The following is an 18,309-nucleotide window of genomic DNA, read 5'->3' as shown; positions in this document are numbered from 1 at the left end:
GTTTCCAATCTCATCACTTTTCTCTTTTTTGTCTTCCTTCTCAGTTCTGAAACATCATCCATGTTGTTATCTCTAACTGTAAGGATTAAACAATCTCTGCCTTAGGCCTTCTCTTTCTACACTCACTCTCTTAGTGAGACTATCAGCTTCCATGAATTTAATTATCATTTCCACAAATTATTCACAGATCTATATATTCGGCCCTAGTCTCTAGAACTAGCATTCTTCCAGTGTACTATATACATATAGTGTGTGAAAATATATATATATATATATATATATATATTGTTGCTATCCTGGACTCTTCATTCTCACCTTACATGTTCAATAAGTTACCAAGTCATGTCATTTCTACTGCTGTAGCATGTCATACAATTATACTGAATATACATGAATAACATAACCTTCTCTTATTTACACGCTATTTTAATTAAGGTCCTCATCACCTCTTGCCTAGATTTTTTGAATAAGTCTTTGAATAAGTTGGGAGACTTAACTGGTCACCCTACCTCATGCTTCTCCACTGAAATCTATCTTCCATAGAATTTCCAAAGTGATTTTCCTTAAGTGCAAACTTGATCAAGCCATTGAGCTATTCAATCAGGTCTAGTGGCTCCCTGTAGCCTTTAGCATAGAAGAGAAACTCCTCTGGACAGAGCATCACAATCTTGTCTCACCCTATCTTTTTAGTCTCACTACATATTGCTTTCCCCTCCTTTCATCCTCTTCTTTCCCTCACATTAGGATTCTACCAAATTGCCTCTTTCTGCTTCTCATATATCACAATGTCTTACTGTGTCTGCAAGCTTTCCACTGGCTATCTTCAATGTTTAATATGTCCTCTTTTCTTGTGTTTACCATCATTTCCAAGGAAGGGGAGTAATTTATAATAAAAGTTGTTACTGTAGTTTAAAGCAAATTTGGGAAGAGCTTTCAGCGACTGTTTAGATTTGTTCCTAGAGTCAATAAGAATGTATTAGAGCTTCCTGAGAAAGGGTATAACATGTTTGGACACTGAATTTCACAATAATCTCTTTGGAAGCAGTGTGAAAGGATGGAGAGGATGGGGAACAGTCTTGTCATTGTAATAATCCAGGGGAGAGTGAAGAAAGTCTGAATTAGGGTGATGGCTGCATGAGTAAGAAGGGTGGGTTGAGAGTTGAGGGAGGGAAGTATGATGGGTAGGGGAAAAAATCTGCCACACAGGTTGTAATCCATCCGGCCTACTCATCTCAACTATTCTAGACCATACCTAATCTAAGCCAGCTCATGGATTCCCAATAACGGCTGTGCAGCTGCCGTTGTATCTGCTCAGACAGAGATTAGGTTATAAGTAATCTAAGCCTGAAGGACTGACTTGCAGGGTTCAAAGGAGGGAAGACTGGGACTTTGCACAGAAACAGAATGAGTACAATCAGGCAAATGCTGGAACATAATGGAAGATAGAATTATATTGAATATATTGAAGAATAATTTTTTTGATTTCCTATCACAGAAGGGTGAGAAGTAACTCATTTTCCCCTTTTCAGCCTGAATGATCTGAAACATCTACTACTATTATCACGTGATATCCTAAGATCCAAATCAACAGTTCAAAGAACTTCACGTTATTTTCATATCACATTCAAAGAATCATATAATATGCAGCTATTCTAGCAACATATTAGATTATGAAATGATATATTCAGTTCTATTTATGAATGAAGAATAAAGGGATAGATTAGAATCTCTAAGCTACCTGAAAACTTTTTCTATTACAGATGTTGAGTGGAAGTATTATGGGATATGCTGTAAAAATGTTGCAGGATTGTGGGAAGATAGAGACATTAGTGCACTGTTGGTGGAGATGTGAATTAATACAAGCAATTTGGAATTATGCAAAAAAAGTGACTTAAAATTTCTGTTCTCTTTGACTCACAGATGCCACAAGTTGGCATATACTCAAAGCAAGTTAATGTTAGAGGGAAATCCTCTTTTAAACAGAAATGTTTATTTTGATAATAATTAAAATTATAGCTAGCATTTGTATAACATTTTTGATCTTGCCAACAAACTTATTTAGGTGGTTGCTAGAATCATCCCCATTTTATAGATGAAAAATCTGAACCTAGTAAGTTAATACCTTCAACCCACACTTCAAAATGTCTCAGGCATGCTTTGAACTCAGGTCTTCCTTAAATTCTAGCATTCCTACCTCTGCATCAACTATTGTCTGCTACTGATCAGAGAAATGCAAATTAAGACAACTCTGAGATACCACTAAACTCCTGTCAGATTGGCTAAGATGACAGGAAAAAATAATGATGAATGTTGGAGGGGATGTGGGAAAACTGGGACACTGATGCATTGTTGATGGAGTTGTGAAAGAATTCAGCCATTATGGAGAGCAATCTGGAACTATGCCCAAAAAGTTATCAAACTCTGCATACCCTTTGATCCAGCAGTGCTCCTACTGGGCTTATATCCCAAAGAAATACTAAAGAAGGGAAAGGGACCTGTATGTGCCAAAATGTTTGTGGCAGCTCTTTTTGTAGTGGCTAGAAACTGGAAAATGAATGGATGCCCATCAATTGGAGAATGGTTGGGTAAATTATGGTATATGAATGTTATGGAATATTATTGTTCTGTAAGAAATGACCAGCAGGATGAATACAGAGAGGCTTGGAGAGACATACATCAATTGATGCTGAGTGAAATGAGCAGAAACAAAAGATCACTCTACACCTCAACAACGATACTGTATGAAGATATATTCTGATTGAAGTGGATATCTTCAACATAAAGAAGATCTAATTCACTTCCAGTTGATCAATGATGGACAGAAACAACTACACCCAGAGAAGGAACACTGGGAAAGGAGTGTAAACTGTTTGCACTATTGTATTTCTACCCAGGTTACTTATACCTTTGGAATTCAATTCTTACTGTGCAACAAGAAATTTGGTTTTACACACATATATTGTATCTAAGTTTATACTGTAACACATTTAATATGTATGGGATTACCTGTCATCTAGGGGAGGGAGTAGTGGGAAGGAGGGGAAAATTTGGAAAAATGAGTACAAGGGATAATGTTGTTTAAAAAAATGTATATGTACAGTACATATACCATGCATATGTACTGTCAAAAAAAAATTATAAAAAAAACCTTTTATCTGCTACATGAACAAGACATTCCATCTCCTAGCTCTGAGCATTTTCTTTGACTTGACTTTTATTTACCTCATCTAGAGCATTCTCCTTCCTCATTTTTGCCTAGTGATCTCCCTGACTTCTTTTAAATCTCAAACAAAATCTCAACTTCCACAGGAAGACACATACTACAAAATAGAAAAGTGAATTAATGGGTTGAATATGCATAATAATCACTCAACATTGATCTCAAACAGCTTAGCCTAGAAACAACTTGGGGATTAAAAAAAAAAACAAAAAACTATCAACTATGACATCTTCTCTTATTTATCACAGAAAAAACAAAAATCTACCAGAGTAATATCCTTTGATAAAATTCATGCTTAGAAGGGTAGAAATGTAGACTTATGTTCTGTTCTCCCTTGAATGAGTAGTCCGCCTCCCTTACTCATGAAGAGCTGAGAATAGGATAGGAATCATACTGTCTTTGCTATCAGCAGTATTATTATCTCTGCCCAGAACACTTTTACTTGTTCTATTCCTGGAAAGTCAATTAGGAAAAACTTTCATCCTATTATAGTGGTTTTCATCTTGTCACTTCCTCTTTCAGAACTTAAGGATTCTAATTGCCTGACAAATTAAAAACTACTAATCATTACTTCAGAAATCACCTCTATTGTTTCCTGGCTCATTATTTTATCACAAATTAAAGGACATTGGATTTATTTAGCCATTCTCCAAAACTTTGTATCTGTCACTTTTTCTATCTCAAATATGTATCCTTTCACACTATGCTTTAATCCTTTCTGTAAAACATATATGAAAACAAACATAGATTCACCCATTTTGACTATAGTTACTCTAGCAACTGAATTAGCATTTATAAAAAAAGTATAAATGCTAATATTTAAAAATAAAATATAAACACTGAAACCTACATATATCTTTTTGAAATTATCTCATGTTGCTAATATGATCAGAGAATAAAGTAGAACAGGAAAATTAAGTAGATTATCTGCCTAATTTAGGGAAAGTGGGTCACCTTATTACTATTCATCTGAAGAAAAAATCATTTCAACCCAATTATAAGGAATATTTGAAGATGAAAATAAAGTTTTTTTCTAAAATAATATATCTTATTTTTAAAAACCCTCTAGTTAAGGGGGAAAAAAGCATTTAGCATATTTTGAACTGCCCTGTACAAAATAATTTTGTGGATTTTAGGGAATGTGCCTGCATTTTGAGACTATGCATCTATTGGTTTGACAGCAGTAATCTATTTTTTTCTTTCTAGTGCTTAAGATAGAGAGAGAACACACAACTCTTTCCAAATTATTTGGAAAGCAAGTAAAGCAAAGCTCTCAACCTAGCTATTTTAGATATCATACTCAGTTTAAAACTATTTTTCTTATTTTTTCCTCAATTGTTACTTTGTTAACATTTGTTAACAATTTTGTAAATTTTAGGGGTTTTGCATGTTAAATATTGTAGAGGGCCCACAGATAGTGGAGGAACTCTGAATGATCTTTCAGCCTAGAGGGAAACCTGCCAAAAACATCTGGTTGGGCTCTTATCTTCCCTTGGGTGCTTCTCAACCTTCCTGAGAAGTCAGGGGGTGTGACAACCTGTGTTCTACTTGAAGTAGAGATACCTGCAGCAAGGAAGCATCTCCATAATAATAGCAAGGTATTTATGTGGCCCTGCATGTTCAGCATCCTATAGTTGACACATGCACAGTGTGCAATAGTTATGTAAAGGTATTAGGGTATTTAAGGGTGAGAGAACTTGAAATAAATGGACTCTATATTTGACCATCCATTGAGTTCTGCTTCTTTACTCCTCTCCTAAGATCAAGGACTCAGGCTGGTACCAAGATACTCCAGAGAGCTAGTCCAGACACTACAAAATATACTCATCTTCCCAGAAGCCACCTTCACAGTTCATAGTTCCACTATCTTATCAGATAATTTGTAATGATATTACAGTCTTCTGTCTGCTTTTTGCACCAGAAACTATAATAATCAGGAAGCTACTGCTTCTCTTTAATAAGAAAATAATTTTTATTCACCAAAAGAACAAAACAGGTCTATAAGACTACTTTAAAACTTTACTCTCTTCAACTTTCTCTAGAGGGGAATAAAAGATGGTGGCTCTTTTGGCCAACTTTTTCATGAATTTTCTTGTTTAGTAAAAGATAATTTGTAAAAGAACTAGAAATATAAATTACTTCATATTTAACCTGTAATTTTCTCTTTTTTCAACCTCTCTCATTTGTTAATTCTTCCTTATTCCATTAAAAAAAAAAAAAAACCACAGTGCTTCTATTGAAATTGTAAGGGAAAGATTATTTATTCATATTAAAAATAACTTTTTTACTTATTTCTTATCACCAAAATAGAAAATATATTTTGAATGCTAACACAATAATTTTGTTTAATCTGTTAGTAATCTGAGTTTCCCTGGAAAACCACATGAAACCAAGCCTCTGAACAGAATCTGATGGCATGAAACCACTCTCCAACTCAAGAGAGATTAGAAGAATTTCAAGAAAAATTTCACTGGGTTGAAAAGGGTGTTCAGCAGAAGATCACTATACACTTCAACAACAATACTGTATGAAGATGTATTCTGATGGAAGTAGATATCTTCAACATAAAGAAGATCCAACTCACTTCCAGCTGATCAATGATGGACAGAAACAACTACACCCAGAAAAGGAACACTGGGAAGTGAATATAAATTGTTAGCACTACTGTCTTATCTACCCAGGTTACTTATACCTTCAGAATCAAATACTTAACATGCAACAAGAAAATTGGATTTACACACATATATTATATCTAGGTTATACTGTAACACATGTAAAATGTATGAGATCGCCTGTTATCTAGGGGAGGGAGTAGAGGGAAGGAGGGGGAAATCTGGAAAAATGAATACAAGGGATAATGTTATAAAAAAAATTACTCATGCACATATACTGTCAAAAAAATGTATAATTATAAATTTAATTTTTTAAAAAATTGTAAAATCTAAAAAAAAAAAGAAAAGAGTGTTCAGCCCACTTCAGACAGTTTCCAGGAAAACCAGTGAGGGGATCTTAATCACAGCAGATCAACAACTGAGACCCTCAGTAGTAGTTCAATAATAAAGCAGACCAGTGGGGCAGCCTCTAGTCCCAACTCAGAAAACAATCTGTCAAACTAGGAAACTGTTTTCTGGAGGGCAGATAGGGCCACTGCCTACTGAGAGCAAGACACCAAATATAAGGAGCCTCTGTGCTCAAAGCCAAGGATCAGAACTGGAAAGCTTGGGACAATGTCCTCTTTACCCCAGGAGCAGAATGCAAAGGCACATAAAAGGCACAAAAAAGGAAATACAAAAAGAAAAGGAAAGAAAATGAGCAAGAAACAGAAAAGAAGCCTAACCATAGAAAGTTACTATGTTAACACTGAAGACCAAAATAGCAACCCAGAGGAGGGCAATGTGTCCATGGGGAAATCTCAAATACTGATATGCTGTTAGAAATCCAGATTACAATGAAGCATGCTACATACACACTGGTACATGCTCTTTTGAAATTAAGTATATGGATAATATACCTCTGATTCTGCATTGGAAAGCTGTTGTTCACGCTTTTCTAAGTCATTTAAAGTTTTCTGAAGTTTTCCTTCCAAAATAGTGTATTCTGCTACCTGAAAATTATATTTTAAAAATTAATGTTATTTTCCTAAGAAATTTTAAAGATATATATTTTTATAAGCTTTATATAAATCTTAGAATCACAGAAACTCAGATCTGGAAGAGAAACATTAGAAGTTATTTAATTAAATAATTATTCCTAAAGCATATCTGACAAATAGTTGATCATACAATGTCCAATTTGATCTCTGGTGATGGAGACTCCAACACTCCATGAAGCAAGTTCATTAAAATGTTGAACCGTTCTAATTGTCAATTTCTTTCTTAAGTTGGAGCTAAAAATTTCACTATTTAATAAGATTCACTTGGCAAGCCCCAAACAAACTTAGTCCCCATTCTTAAATATTTATGATCAATTCATAATTTTAAATAGTTAAGATTATCACACATATTATGGTATCATGGGTTAATTATTATTATGAAGCTAGTTTAATCTTCTTTTCAGCCTAAATACAATTGTTTCTTAACTGTTGTATACATATAACATATTTTCTAGATCCCTTGGCATCATGATCAAAAATTAATTTATAAATGTTGCTTTAAAATGTGTCAACCAAAATATTGAAAACCATCAATTTATGAAAGACTTATCTCACCTTAATATAAAACATAATTTTTGCCACATTTTTATTTCATCAAATATTTCCCAATTACATTTATTTTAATTAATTTAAAAAATTGTGTTCCAAATCCTTTTTCTTCCACTCCTTCCTTAATCCTTACAACGGCAATCAATATAGTATTAATTATATACATGAAGTCATACATACAAAACACAATTTCCACATTAGACATGTTACAAAAGAAAGCATCCATAAAAATCCAAGAAAAACAAAGAAAGTTTTAGAGAGTATAATAAAACAATTTCTAACAATCAGATGTCATCAAAAAAAGGAATGGATTTTTCATCTAAATATTGTCATTGGGTCTACTGAAATACTTGAACAAAAATATGCTAGAGATGTCATAAAGGGGATTCTTCATAAAAAGGAGGCTGGACTTGATGGCTTCTAAGGTTAGTTCTAAATCTAAGATTTTATGAGACACCAACTCTATATAATAAAAGTCAAGGATAGACCCCCCCCCTATTGCACTGAATTAAAGCCATTAATAAATAGCTGTATGAACTCAAACCCAAGTTTGAGGTTAAGCTATTAATAAATACTAGTTTGGTAAAACTATTTAAGCAGCTGTGAATTCCCCTAACAGTTGTATCATTCAAACTATATTTTTTATTCATAAGGAAATCAAAGAAGGCAGATCAAATTCTTTGTGAAATGAATGTGATGCCTATAGCATTTCCTCGGTTTAACAACCTTACTAATGGAAATCAAAGTCGTATAGGTAAAAACAGTTTATTTTATACAAGTGTATATAATTTGAGAAGTGTATACAAACTAAGCCCAAAATTTAATTCAAAATGCAAGCATATACCCAAAACTGTGAAAAGGAAAAAAAAAAAATTACTAAAATAAAATTCTGTTTTTGAAAAATGGACTTGATTGGTAGAAGACTTTGGTTTTTATCTCCTCATCATAAGTTTCGAATGAATGTCATTAAATCCATTTCAAGGTTATCTAGAGATTAACATATTTGTTGAAGAAAGGTTACAGACAACTAAACACTTTACAATTCAAAGAAATAATCAGATAATAGAACAATCTAATTTCTTAGATTCTTCTTTTTCAGATAAAAAAGACTCTCAAAAATGGTGAGAAAAAATGTACAGTTCCAAATATGCTTACTACAGACCACTTCATAAATAATTTAATTACCTTTTTCTTTACTAATGATTCTCTTTCTCTATCTCTTTTCTTCCACTCCTCTGCAAGAGCCTGCATGTGAGCTAGTTCCCTCTTTTTCAGCTATTAAAAAGAAACAAAAACAATATTGAATAAAATCAAGTAGCTCTACTGAAGCTAAATATTAAACATTTATCTCCCAAAGATTTTCTTAAGCATTCTAACTCAAAGTTTTAAAAATATGTTAGTGTAAGAATTTCCATAAGCATCATTCAACAGAGCATAAAGTCTTTTATTTTTAAATATATAACAAATATATAAATATAGAGCAACTTATTTTAGAGAAAATAATCCTAAATTCTTAGTAGTCCTCTGAAACAGACTTAGAGGCAAAAGGAAAGTAATCCTAACACAATTTCCTTGGTCCTATTTTCTGAATAGCCCTAGAAATCTTGAGATGAAGTATGTGAGATTTATGTTCCTTGTAAACAGAAAAACAATTTTTCACTTTGGTTTTTATGTCCCTAGAGCCTAGCTAATTTTGTGTACATAGTAGGAATTAAATAGACATTTGCTGAACTGATTCACCAACATTTTTAATTATCCTTTTTTTTTTTTTTTGGGTGAGGCAATAGAGATTAAGCGACTTGCCTGAGATCACAAAGCTAACAAATGTTAAGCATCTGAGGTCATATCTGAACTCTGGGACTCCTAACACCAGGGCTGATGCTCTGTCTACTGCACCACCTAGCTGCCCTTCACTGTCATTTGAAAAGTGATAAAACATTCTGTTAAAAGGAAATAAAATATAAGACCCTAGTGCAGGGGTTCTCAAACTATGGCCCCTGGGCCAGATGCAGCCCGCTGAGGACATTTATGCGACCCACCAAGTTATGGAAAATGGGCTGAGGGGCAGAGACAGAATGTGAGCTTTTGTTTTTACTATAATCTGGATCTCCAACAGTCTGAGGGACAGTGAACTGGCCCCTTATTTAAAAAGTTTGGGGACCACTGCCCTAGTGCTATGTATATGCTGGCTAAATAAAATAAAACAAAGAATCACAAAGTAATGTAATCAATATAAGTACACAAATATTCAGATCTTGTGGAAACAGTAAGAACTGCCAAAAAATGAAGTCTAACTATCTTATGTATTTAAGAGGCAGAAGTAGCATGGGGGGAAAAAAAAAACAACTTAATATGTAAGTGTTAATTATTAACACATTCAAATCTGTGACCTTATTGTGTTAAGATATAGAATACCAACCATTCCCGCACATTTTAGAACTCAAGACCATGTTGTCCTAAAGATCCACCATAAAACAGTCGAGCTTATATGTTGGAAGACTTTTTTGCTTTCTTCTATCAGCCAGTGGGATATTCTTGCTATTCACTTGTCATTCCCAATTCTTGGCAGATAACCTGTCAATTTTCTTTTCATTTCATTCAGTTTCTAAATAATATTCTTTACTCTTGTTTTTACCAGAGTTTCTTAAATTACAGCCTGTTCTTGTCCTACATGGACCTCACAAATCTATCTATCTATAAGCACATATATGTAATATATGTAGGAATATATATATATATATATATATATATATATATACACATAGCTTAATATATATCCATGTGTGTATATTCTTACACAGACACATATACATCTTGCTGTAAAAGAGCCTTGTAAAATGGTGTTGGTATTCTGGTCTACTGCTTTAAGTACTTTTAAAATAACAAGCAACAATCACAGTGAGATTTTATATTTTCTACATTTTTTAGTTTATTTTGAAATGGTAAAGATGTGGTACATTATTGAATATTGTTTAAGAATTGCTGCTCATTCCCCTACAATTCATAAAGAAATTAGTATAAAAGATTCTGTGTGGAAGCCAAAGGAGGCACATAAATCAGTAGTTATTAAGTTATTGATTAATCAACAACCTTGATCCCCACAACCTTCCCTACTGATATTGATAAAATTTGAAATTTTTTTTGCCCACATTTTTTGTGTCTTCCTTCTCCAGATACTTTTTATATTAGCACTTATGATTTGTTTATCCATAGCAAAGTTACCTTATTTCTCCAATTGAACACATTCACAATTGAGTCACTTTTACCATCTGTATATGGAAGTAATTCAATTATGAGTTCGCTGAAGAATTAATTAAAAAAAAATAAATAAAGATATCCAGGAGGAAGATTTTAAAGGTATAGAAGAAAAATCTCAAACCTTTCAATATTTTATTTGGGGGGTGGGGGGGATGGGGGGGATGGGGCAGAAGGTCACTGATCAACAACTGGTTGTTGTTCAATCAATAACTGATAAGATGAATAGCTGCTTTTGCCATCTTTGTTAATTTTAGTGCTATTTCTACCTCTTTTAATGGCACCTTAAAAAAATGGCACCTTTTACAGTCTAAATTCCACAATCCTTGATGAAGAAAACATTTATTAAAATGGATTTTGCAACTCTTTTTTTTTTCCTCTTTGTAGCCTTTCCTTTTCTTTTTAATCCTGAATGCCTCTAGGAGGACCTTGTCTAGTTGAGTATTTTTCCACATTTTTTTTAGACTGCTTTCTTTATACTGCCTATATTTTGTTCTATAAGCTGATACTACTAAATGAACACCCTTTCCTTAAATAAATTTTTTTCCCTTTTAATATTTTATTTTTTCTTCTAATGACATGTAAAAGTTAACATTCTTTTTTCTTGGGGGGGAGAAGGAGGCAAACTGGGTTAAATGATTTACCCAGAGTCACACAGCTAGTAAATATTAAGTGTCTGAAGCCAAATATGAACTCAGGTCCTCCTGTCTTCAGCATTGGTGCTCAATCCACTGTACCATCTAGCTGTCCCAACATTCTTTTTAAAAAAAATTTGAAATTCAAATTCTCTTCCTCCCTCAATATCCTATTCCCTTTACTAAAAAGACAAGCTATTGTATATAGGTTATATGTATGCACTCAGCAATACATATTTTCATATTAAAAATGTTGTGAAAGAAAACAGTCCCTCTCCCATCCCCCCAAAACAAGAAAAATAAAAAAAATTTTAAAAAGTATGTTTCAATCTGTATTCTGACTATATCAGTTTTTTCTCTGGAAGTTGATAGTACTTTTCATCTTCAAAATTGTCTAAGATAATTGTATTGTTGAAACTAGCCAAGTCATTCACAGCTGATTATCATGCAATATTTCTGTTATAATATTTTGCTAGTTCTAATGAACATAATTCTTAAAGTTTTACAGATTAGTTGATTTTATAACTTGTATTGCCATTTAGCAGCTATCTTTCTCCATATGGCAAGTCATATGATTTGTTATGGCAATTAATTAACATTGATTAAACTTCTAGATGAAGTTGGTATAGTTGATTGGTGTCAGTTTGATTATCCAATTTTTTATCCCTGACAATCCATTATCATTGTAAGATTTACAAAATGCTTTACAAATATTTTTTTTCATTTGAATTTCAGAAGAATCCTGTGAACTACTACAACAACTACTACAGGTGGTATTTATTGCCATTTTATTGATGTGCAATTGAAGCTTGGAGAAATTAACTAACTTTGTCATGATCAGAGAATTCATAAATAACAGATATTGAACTTGAACTCAAATCTTTACCAATTCTAAATTCAATACTCTCCATTGTCTCAGTAGAAAAGGTGCTGGACCTGGAATTAGGAGAGGCCAGAACATGAAATCAAACTCTTGACACGCCTACCTGAAATTATAATAGGAATCAATAGCAAGTTATCTAGAACATACTTTACATAAAAGTACTCCATACGGACCTTATTTTCTATTTCTTTTGTTTCCTTTTATGGAACTTAAGAAAAATGCCAGGACACAATATAGTTAGCATGGATTAACTGAAGGAACAATAAGCATGGAGTAAGTCCTAGCTTTACCATGTAATAACTATATGACTTTGTGCAAGACACTTCCCCTTCCTGTAGCCATCTCCTCATTTATAAAATAAGAAAGATTGAATGAGGTGATCTCAAGAGTTCTTTCCAGTTTAAAATATTTGATGATGCTAAGTTGGGAAACAAAGGTTGAAAAGTTAGCTGTGACAATTATTAGCTATATGGTCAAAAGCAAGGCAATTAACTGCACACTTGAGTAGCATAGCTTCCTATGCTATCTAAACCACACACTGGGCATGTGATCCCAGACAAATCATTTCACCTTTGGAGTTAGAAATTTTTCTTAAGATTCTAAGTCACAAAAGAGCTGTACAGATCTATATCAGTGGAGAAGTCCCACTTAAGAAAAATCACAAGACTGTTCACTTTGTCAAAAAAGAAATAGGCAAGTGTATATACTCTTGCATTAGATAATGCTTTCTGTGCTAGAACAATTTTTACAAGCATCTCCTGCCATGTGGATTAGTTTGGCCTTTCTTAAGCCCCTAACCCAAGCATAATAGGCTAGCAAGTCAAACATATTGGAACTAGAGATTTAATTGGTTCAAACCAGGCTTGAATACTGGTATAGCTTTTTGGGGCCTAAATACAACAGCCAAGGCATGAAGAGTTAGGAATCCTTCTTTCCTTTAATCACATAATGGTAAAAGAAAAAGCAAAAAACTGCACCACACTGAATCAATGCTAAATTCTTGCTGGATTTCTTTCCATCCTATAGCAAAGTTCATTTCCTTTTGTTAACCGTTAAGATAATCAACTGTTCTGATCTGAAACCCAAACTATATATCTGGCCTAAATACTAGTCTACAACACTAGGACTACTTATATCACTGGACCAGTCATTTTGGAGAAAGCACTATGTATCATATAGGTATAAAACCTTAACATATTATTAATATAAATGTGAATATAAATGTAAATTACTGACATGACAAGTCTGACTTATACATGAACAAAAAATTTTTTTGGGAGGGATTTAGATTTTGGGGATAGATATGGGAATAAATGCTTTACTACCTATGAAAATACAAGTACTCAAAAGAGCTTTCCATTAAACCATTAGTGAATTATCAGTCATTTCTACTTTAGTAAGAATGAAATATGTAAAAGCAGAAAAGAAGAGAGCTCAAGGAAATGGATTTAATGGATAAAGGAATGGAGAGATTGCCACCAAATTGCAAAACAAACAAACAAACAAAAAAACTACTGAAAATAGTAAAAGCAAGTTTCTGGTGGAGTGGAAAGGACCTGGGTTCTAATTCTGGACATGCCACTTACAACCTATATGACCCTAGGCAAATCCAAACATCTCTGGACTTAGTTGCCTCATCTGAAAAATGAATAGATTAGACTATATGACTTCTGAGTTTCCTTCCAGCTCTAAATCTATTATACCTTCTCTTACTTCACCTTGCTCTCTAAAGGTAACTGCTTGTTAGTTGAGTAAAGTAATATATCTATCCCAGTAAATAAGGCCAACATTAACAAATGATACTATGGTCCATTTCCTTAAATAGTAATAAGTATTTTGGAAAGAAAAAATATAGAGAAGTTTTGACTTAATCATAAGATTAAAATTATCAGACTATTTAAAAAATCAAATTAAAGTTGACTAAGTGGCATTTGCATAATAAACAATCATTTTACAAAATGAAGTCAGTTCATTCATATATAGTATGTATATGGATACATACTAACTGATTCTTTGCACAAATACAAGTAAAATCACTTAAACCCTCAGAGTCTGAAGAAGAATGAAGAAGCAGAACTGATGTAGGGGAGCTTTCTCACTGGGAGCTCCCTCTACCAATGAAATCACAGGGCCAGGCAACAAAAACAACAAAAAATCTCTACATAGCCAAGGGTCTGACTATTGGTCTATTGGTCACTGTGGCTCTGTATTTCAAGGCAATTAAGTCTACAGGAAGACAAGGAGTACTACATACAGTTATCAATTACAGAATAAGCTATATAAACAGTTTGGCCAATCATAAAGTAGAGCTACTGCTTGATTTTCTTTGTGGGGGATGAATAAAAGGAACATGGACATAAAGTTATAATCCTAGTTGTGTGACCCTGGGCAATTCATTGACCCTTTCTGTACATCAGTTCTTTTATCAAACAAATGTGGAGAGCATCTCAATACTCTCTCCTACCAGAACAAAAATAAGACTGGATATTCAAAGTGCTATTCAAAAGGATATTACTAAAACATCATAAAACATCATAAAAGTAGGAAATGTTTAACCTGATTTTCAAATAGGTCTTCTTGCATTTCTTTCCACATCTCTAACTCCAGGGCTGCTTTGTATTCTAGAGTTTCTCGGGGCTCTGCCTGTGTTTCTGTACCACAAAGTGCTTGAGGAGAAAGTGGCTTCTGTTGATTTGTAGCTAAACCCTAGGGAGAAATATTGAGAAAATATTTTAACCAAAAAGAAATATTGATATTAGGAATCTTTAAAAGGACCAGTATAAGATTAAAAATATCATACATGTATGTATGTATTTTATACATATATTCATTATGTATATATATATATATGTATTCATATATATGTAGATATCTATATATATGTATTCATATATATGTAAATATCTATATCTATATATATGTATTCATATATATGTAGATATCTATATATGTGTAAATATATACCTGGGATGATTCAGGTATCAATATTTCACGAATTTTCACAAGTCCGTGATCTTCTAAAGTCAATGTATAAGAAAGATCTGCTATCTTGTTATTTGTCCTATAAATTAAAAATTAAAAAAAAAATTACAATTCATAACATAAAATTCTTAACACAATTTCCCCTTTTATTTGCAATTTTGCTATTACTTGAAAGCAGAGATTTAAGGAGAAAGAAAGAGCCCATATGCCACTGTCTTGGTACCACTGCTGTTGAAATTATAGTAGCCTTTTAGTGGGCTCAGCGATTATAATGCCAATTTAGTACCGTGGCTTTTCACCGGTGCTTAAGCTTTTCCACTCCTATTTCAGTTTCCTTGAATGATAGACCTCAGGACATTTTGGATTCAAAGACAAATACAGACATTTAATCCTATTATAGATTTCCCAAAAGAAGTTCTATGAACAACTTATTCAAATCCTATATGTCAAATATTACCTAACACCATATGGCAATCTCTACAATATCTGAATTTGAGCTATTTCTTAAACAGAAAGTTATGAGAAAAAAAATGGAAATAAAGAGGAGAAATGAATAGAAAACTAGGTCACTTTTTCCCAGATTCTCAAATTTTTATAGCATATACATTTTTGAAAACTCCTATGAATGCATGAAGTATAATTTATTACAATTATCATAATGAATGATATGAGACAATAGAATACTTACTTAAAAGATAAAAAATAAAAATTGAGCCATTAGCAACTACTTAACCTACTTAGATAGATCAATTATTATTATCTTGTCCCTGTGAATATTTCCTCTGCCAATACAGAAAGCCTTCCATGCTTTCTTAATCTGTATAATTCCTGTCCATGTCTTTCTGCAGAAGACCTACCCAATGAATTAGAGATTCTAACTAGAATAAACTCTGGGAGGGCAAAAATTGAGTCTTATTTAATCTTTTCACAAAGGCCTCACTATGGTTCTTTTAATACTTTGAGGTATAGCAGCATAAGATATGAGTTGTCCATTTGTTTTAGTCTGCTCTCAATAGAAAATCACTTTATCTGCTTTTCTGGTTTCCATGTTCCCTCATCGTGACTGGTAATATGCTTTGGCTTACTTATCCCCATCATATATCTTTCTATTTGAGTCACTTACAATTTTGAGATTCTCAATCTCACCATCCTATGACCAAAATGGAAGGATATGGCTTTGGTAGGTTCAGAACTGTGGAACAATCATTAATTTGCTCCTATCAACTTGAAGAAGAAAGGCAGCATGGCACTGAAAAGAGAATAGCCCTAACAACCAAGAAGATTCGCCCTTAATATATCTAAGCAGTGTGGTTATTGGGCAAGTCCCAATCTCTCAGTTCTCTAGGTCAAAGATAACTGGACTCCAAGATGCCAGTACAACTGAAATCAGATTAAAATGTAACTAGGAAATGTTTAACAAAATTTAAAAAAAAAACAACACAACAGTATTAGGAAAAGTATAAACATAATAGACCAATATAAAAATAAAAACAACGAAAACCACCTAATTATATTGAAAGATGTAGGAGAGAAAAGCTTTTTTTTTGTTGTTGTTTGTTTTGTTTTGCTGAGGCAATGGGGGTTAAGTGACTTGCCCAGGATCACACAGCTAGGAAGTGTTGAGTGTCTGAGGCCAGATTTAAACTCAGGTCCTCTTGACTTCCTGGTGCTCTATCTACTACACCACCTAGCTATCTCTGGGGGGAAAGCTTTTGAGAAAATGCAACACCCCTTTATTTTAAAAACAAAATGTTAAGCATAGGAATAAATGGAAATAGACAACAGGCTTCTGATTTCATCAATACAGGGAACTCAAGGTAAGAAAATTCACTCTACCAAAGGAAATCACCATCTTCTTTGCAATTTATACTATGTAGTATTTATAAAAATGTAACTGACTTGTTCTTAATTACAATTTTGAAACAGTGAATAATGTAATTCATGCTTCATGAACTTTAGATACAAAATATTTATTAAATTTTCTTTCCTGTTTAAACCAGATCTTTGTTACATTTTCACAATATATGCAATCCCTTCCCCAAACTCCCTGCCAAATTCTTTCAGTAAAAGACCATAGGAACGATGGCTAGGGATATTGTAGAAAGCAGATCTAAATAAGCTCATAGTAGTACAGAGCAGATCTAAATAAGCTCATAGTAGTACAGTCTCTCAACTAAAAACATGAACAACTTGATTTTTTTTTTGTTCCATGATGACATGACATGGGGAAATTGGCAATGATGCCAGAGAACTCCCTTTACTATTATAGATCAATAACTCATCTTGTTGATCATTTTGTTATTAGCACAATCAAACAAAATGGATATATCCAGTGTCCCTATTCAGAAAATATGTCTCTTTCTGTTTCTTATATCTACTACTTCTCTATTAGAAGATGAGTAATTTGATTTATCATGAGTCCGCCGGAGAAATATCTGGTCATTACATTGAACATAGATTTTAAAGCTTTTAAAACTGTTTTTCTTTACAGATAATATTAGATAGATAACTTTGCCACATTTAAGAATGGTATATTATTCCTAAGAGGCAGCATTCTGGGATAAAAAGTATCTCCTATGACTTTTTAACATTCATGTTCTGAAAGTAGTAGGACAAATCATGCTTCAATAAAAATTTAATTAATGTTGAATGTCTACTGTACTGAGAATAAATGGTCTCCTATTTTATCATTCTACAATGTAAAAATGTACTCTTCAAATTAAACCCTGAAGATAGAAAAGATGACCTCAGAGCCAAAAACAGAGCCTCTGTTCAATTTCTCCTCTTGATATATACTGACTGTAAGATGCTAGGTAACTTAACTTCTTGGTGCTCTAGACAGTTTTCTAAGGATATAAATTGAATATAGAAACTGGAAGGTTACATTAAAATAGAAATATAATAAAATGTAACTGGTCCAAATAGAAGAATGTTTAGTAATGATATTACCCTTGTGCTGCTGTGACAGGAACCTTTTCACTGAAAGTTTGACGCCAACATTGTTCACCATGAGCACCTAAAAATCGTGTTTTTTCTAAAGATAAGACATTTGAAAGCTGAATTCTTGCAATTCCTAGAAGTAAATCTTTGGCCATTTTATCCTTATGCCACAGTTCAACAAGCAGTGGTAACC

General features: G+C 33.0%; 1 protein-coding gene across 3 annotated transcripts in view; it reads right to left on the bottom strand.

Annotated features, from left to right (window-relative positions):
- CEP120 (centrosomal protein 120) overlaps nucleotides 1-18,309 on the bottom strand; it is a 91,710-nt gene that overhangs the window by 24,155 nt on the left and 49,246 nt on the right. For all 3 annotated transcript variants that reach the window (XM_074281498.1, XM_074281499.1, XM_074281500.1), the window contains 5 exons: nucleotides 18,126-18,308; nucleotides 15,159-15,255; nucleotides 14,751-14,900; nucleotides 8,607-8,696; nucleotides 6,732-6,824 (listed from right to left, as the gene is read on the bottom strand). In XM_074281498.1, coding sequence (XP_074137599.1) covers nucleotides 6,732-6,824; nucleotides 8,607-8,696; nucleotides 14,751-14,900; nucleotides 15,159-15,255; nucleotides 18,126-18,308 — 613 coding nt within the window. The remainder of the gene's footprint in view (nucleotides 1-6,731; nucleotides 6,825-8,606; nucleotides 8,697-14,750; nucleotides 14,901-15,158; nucleotides 15,256-18,125; nucleotide 18,309) is intronic.

This window comes from Sminthopsis crassicaudata, chromosome 1 (genome assembly GCF_048593235.1).
Source record: "Sminthopsis crassicaudata isolate SCR6 chromosome 1, ASM4859323v1, whole genome shotgun sequence".
Lineage (NCBI taxonomy): Eukaryota > Metazoa > Chordata > Mammalia > Dasyuromorphia > Dasyuridae > Sminthopsis > Sminthopsis crassicaudata.
This window is presented reverse-complemented; position numbering and strand designations above follow the sequence as displayed.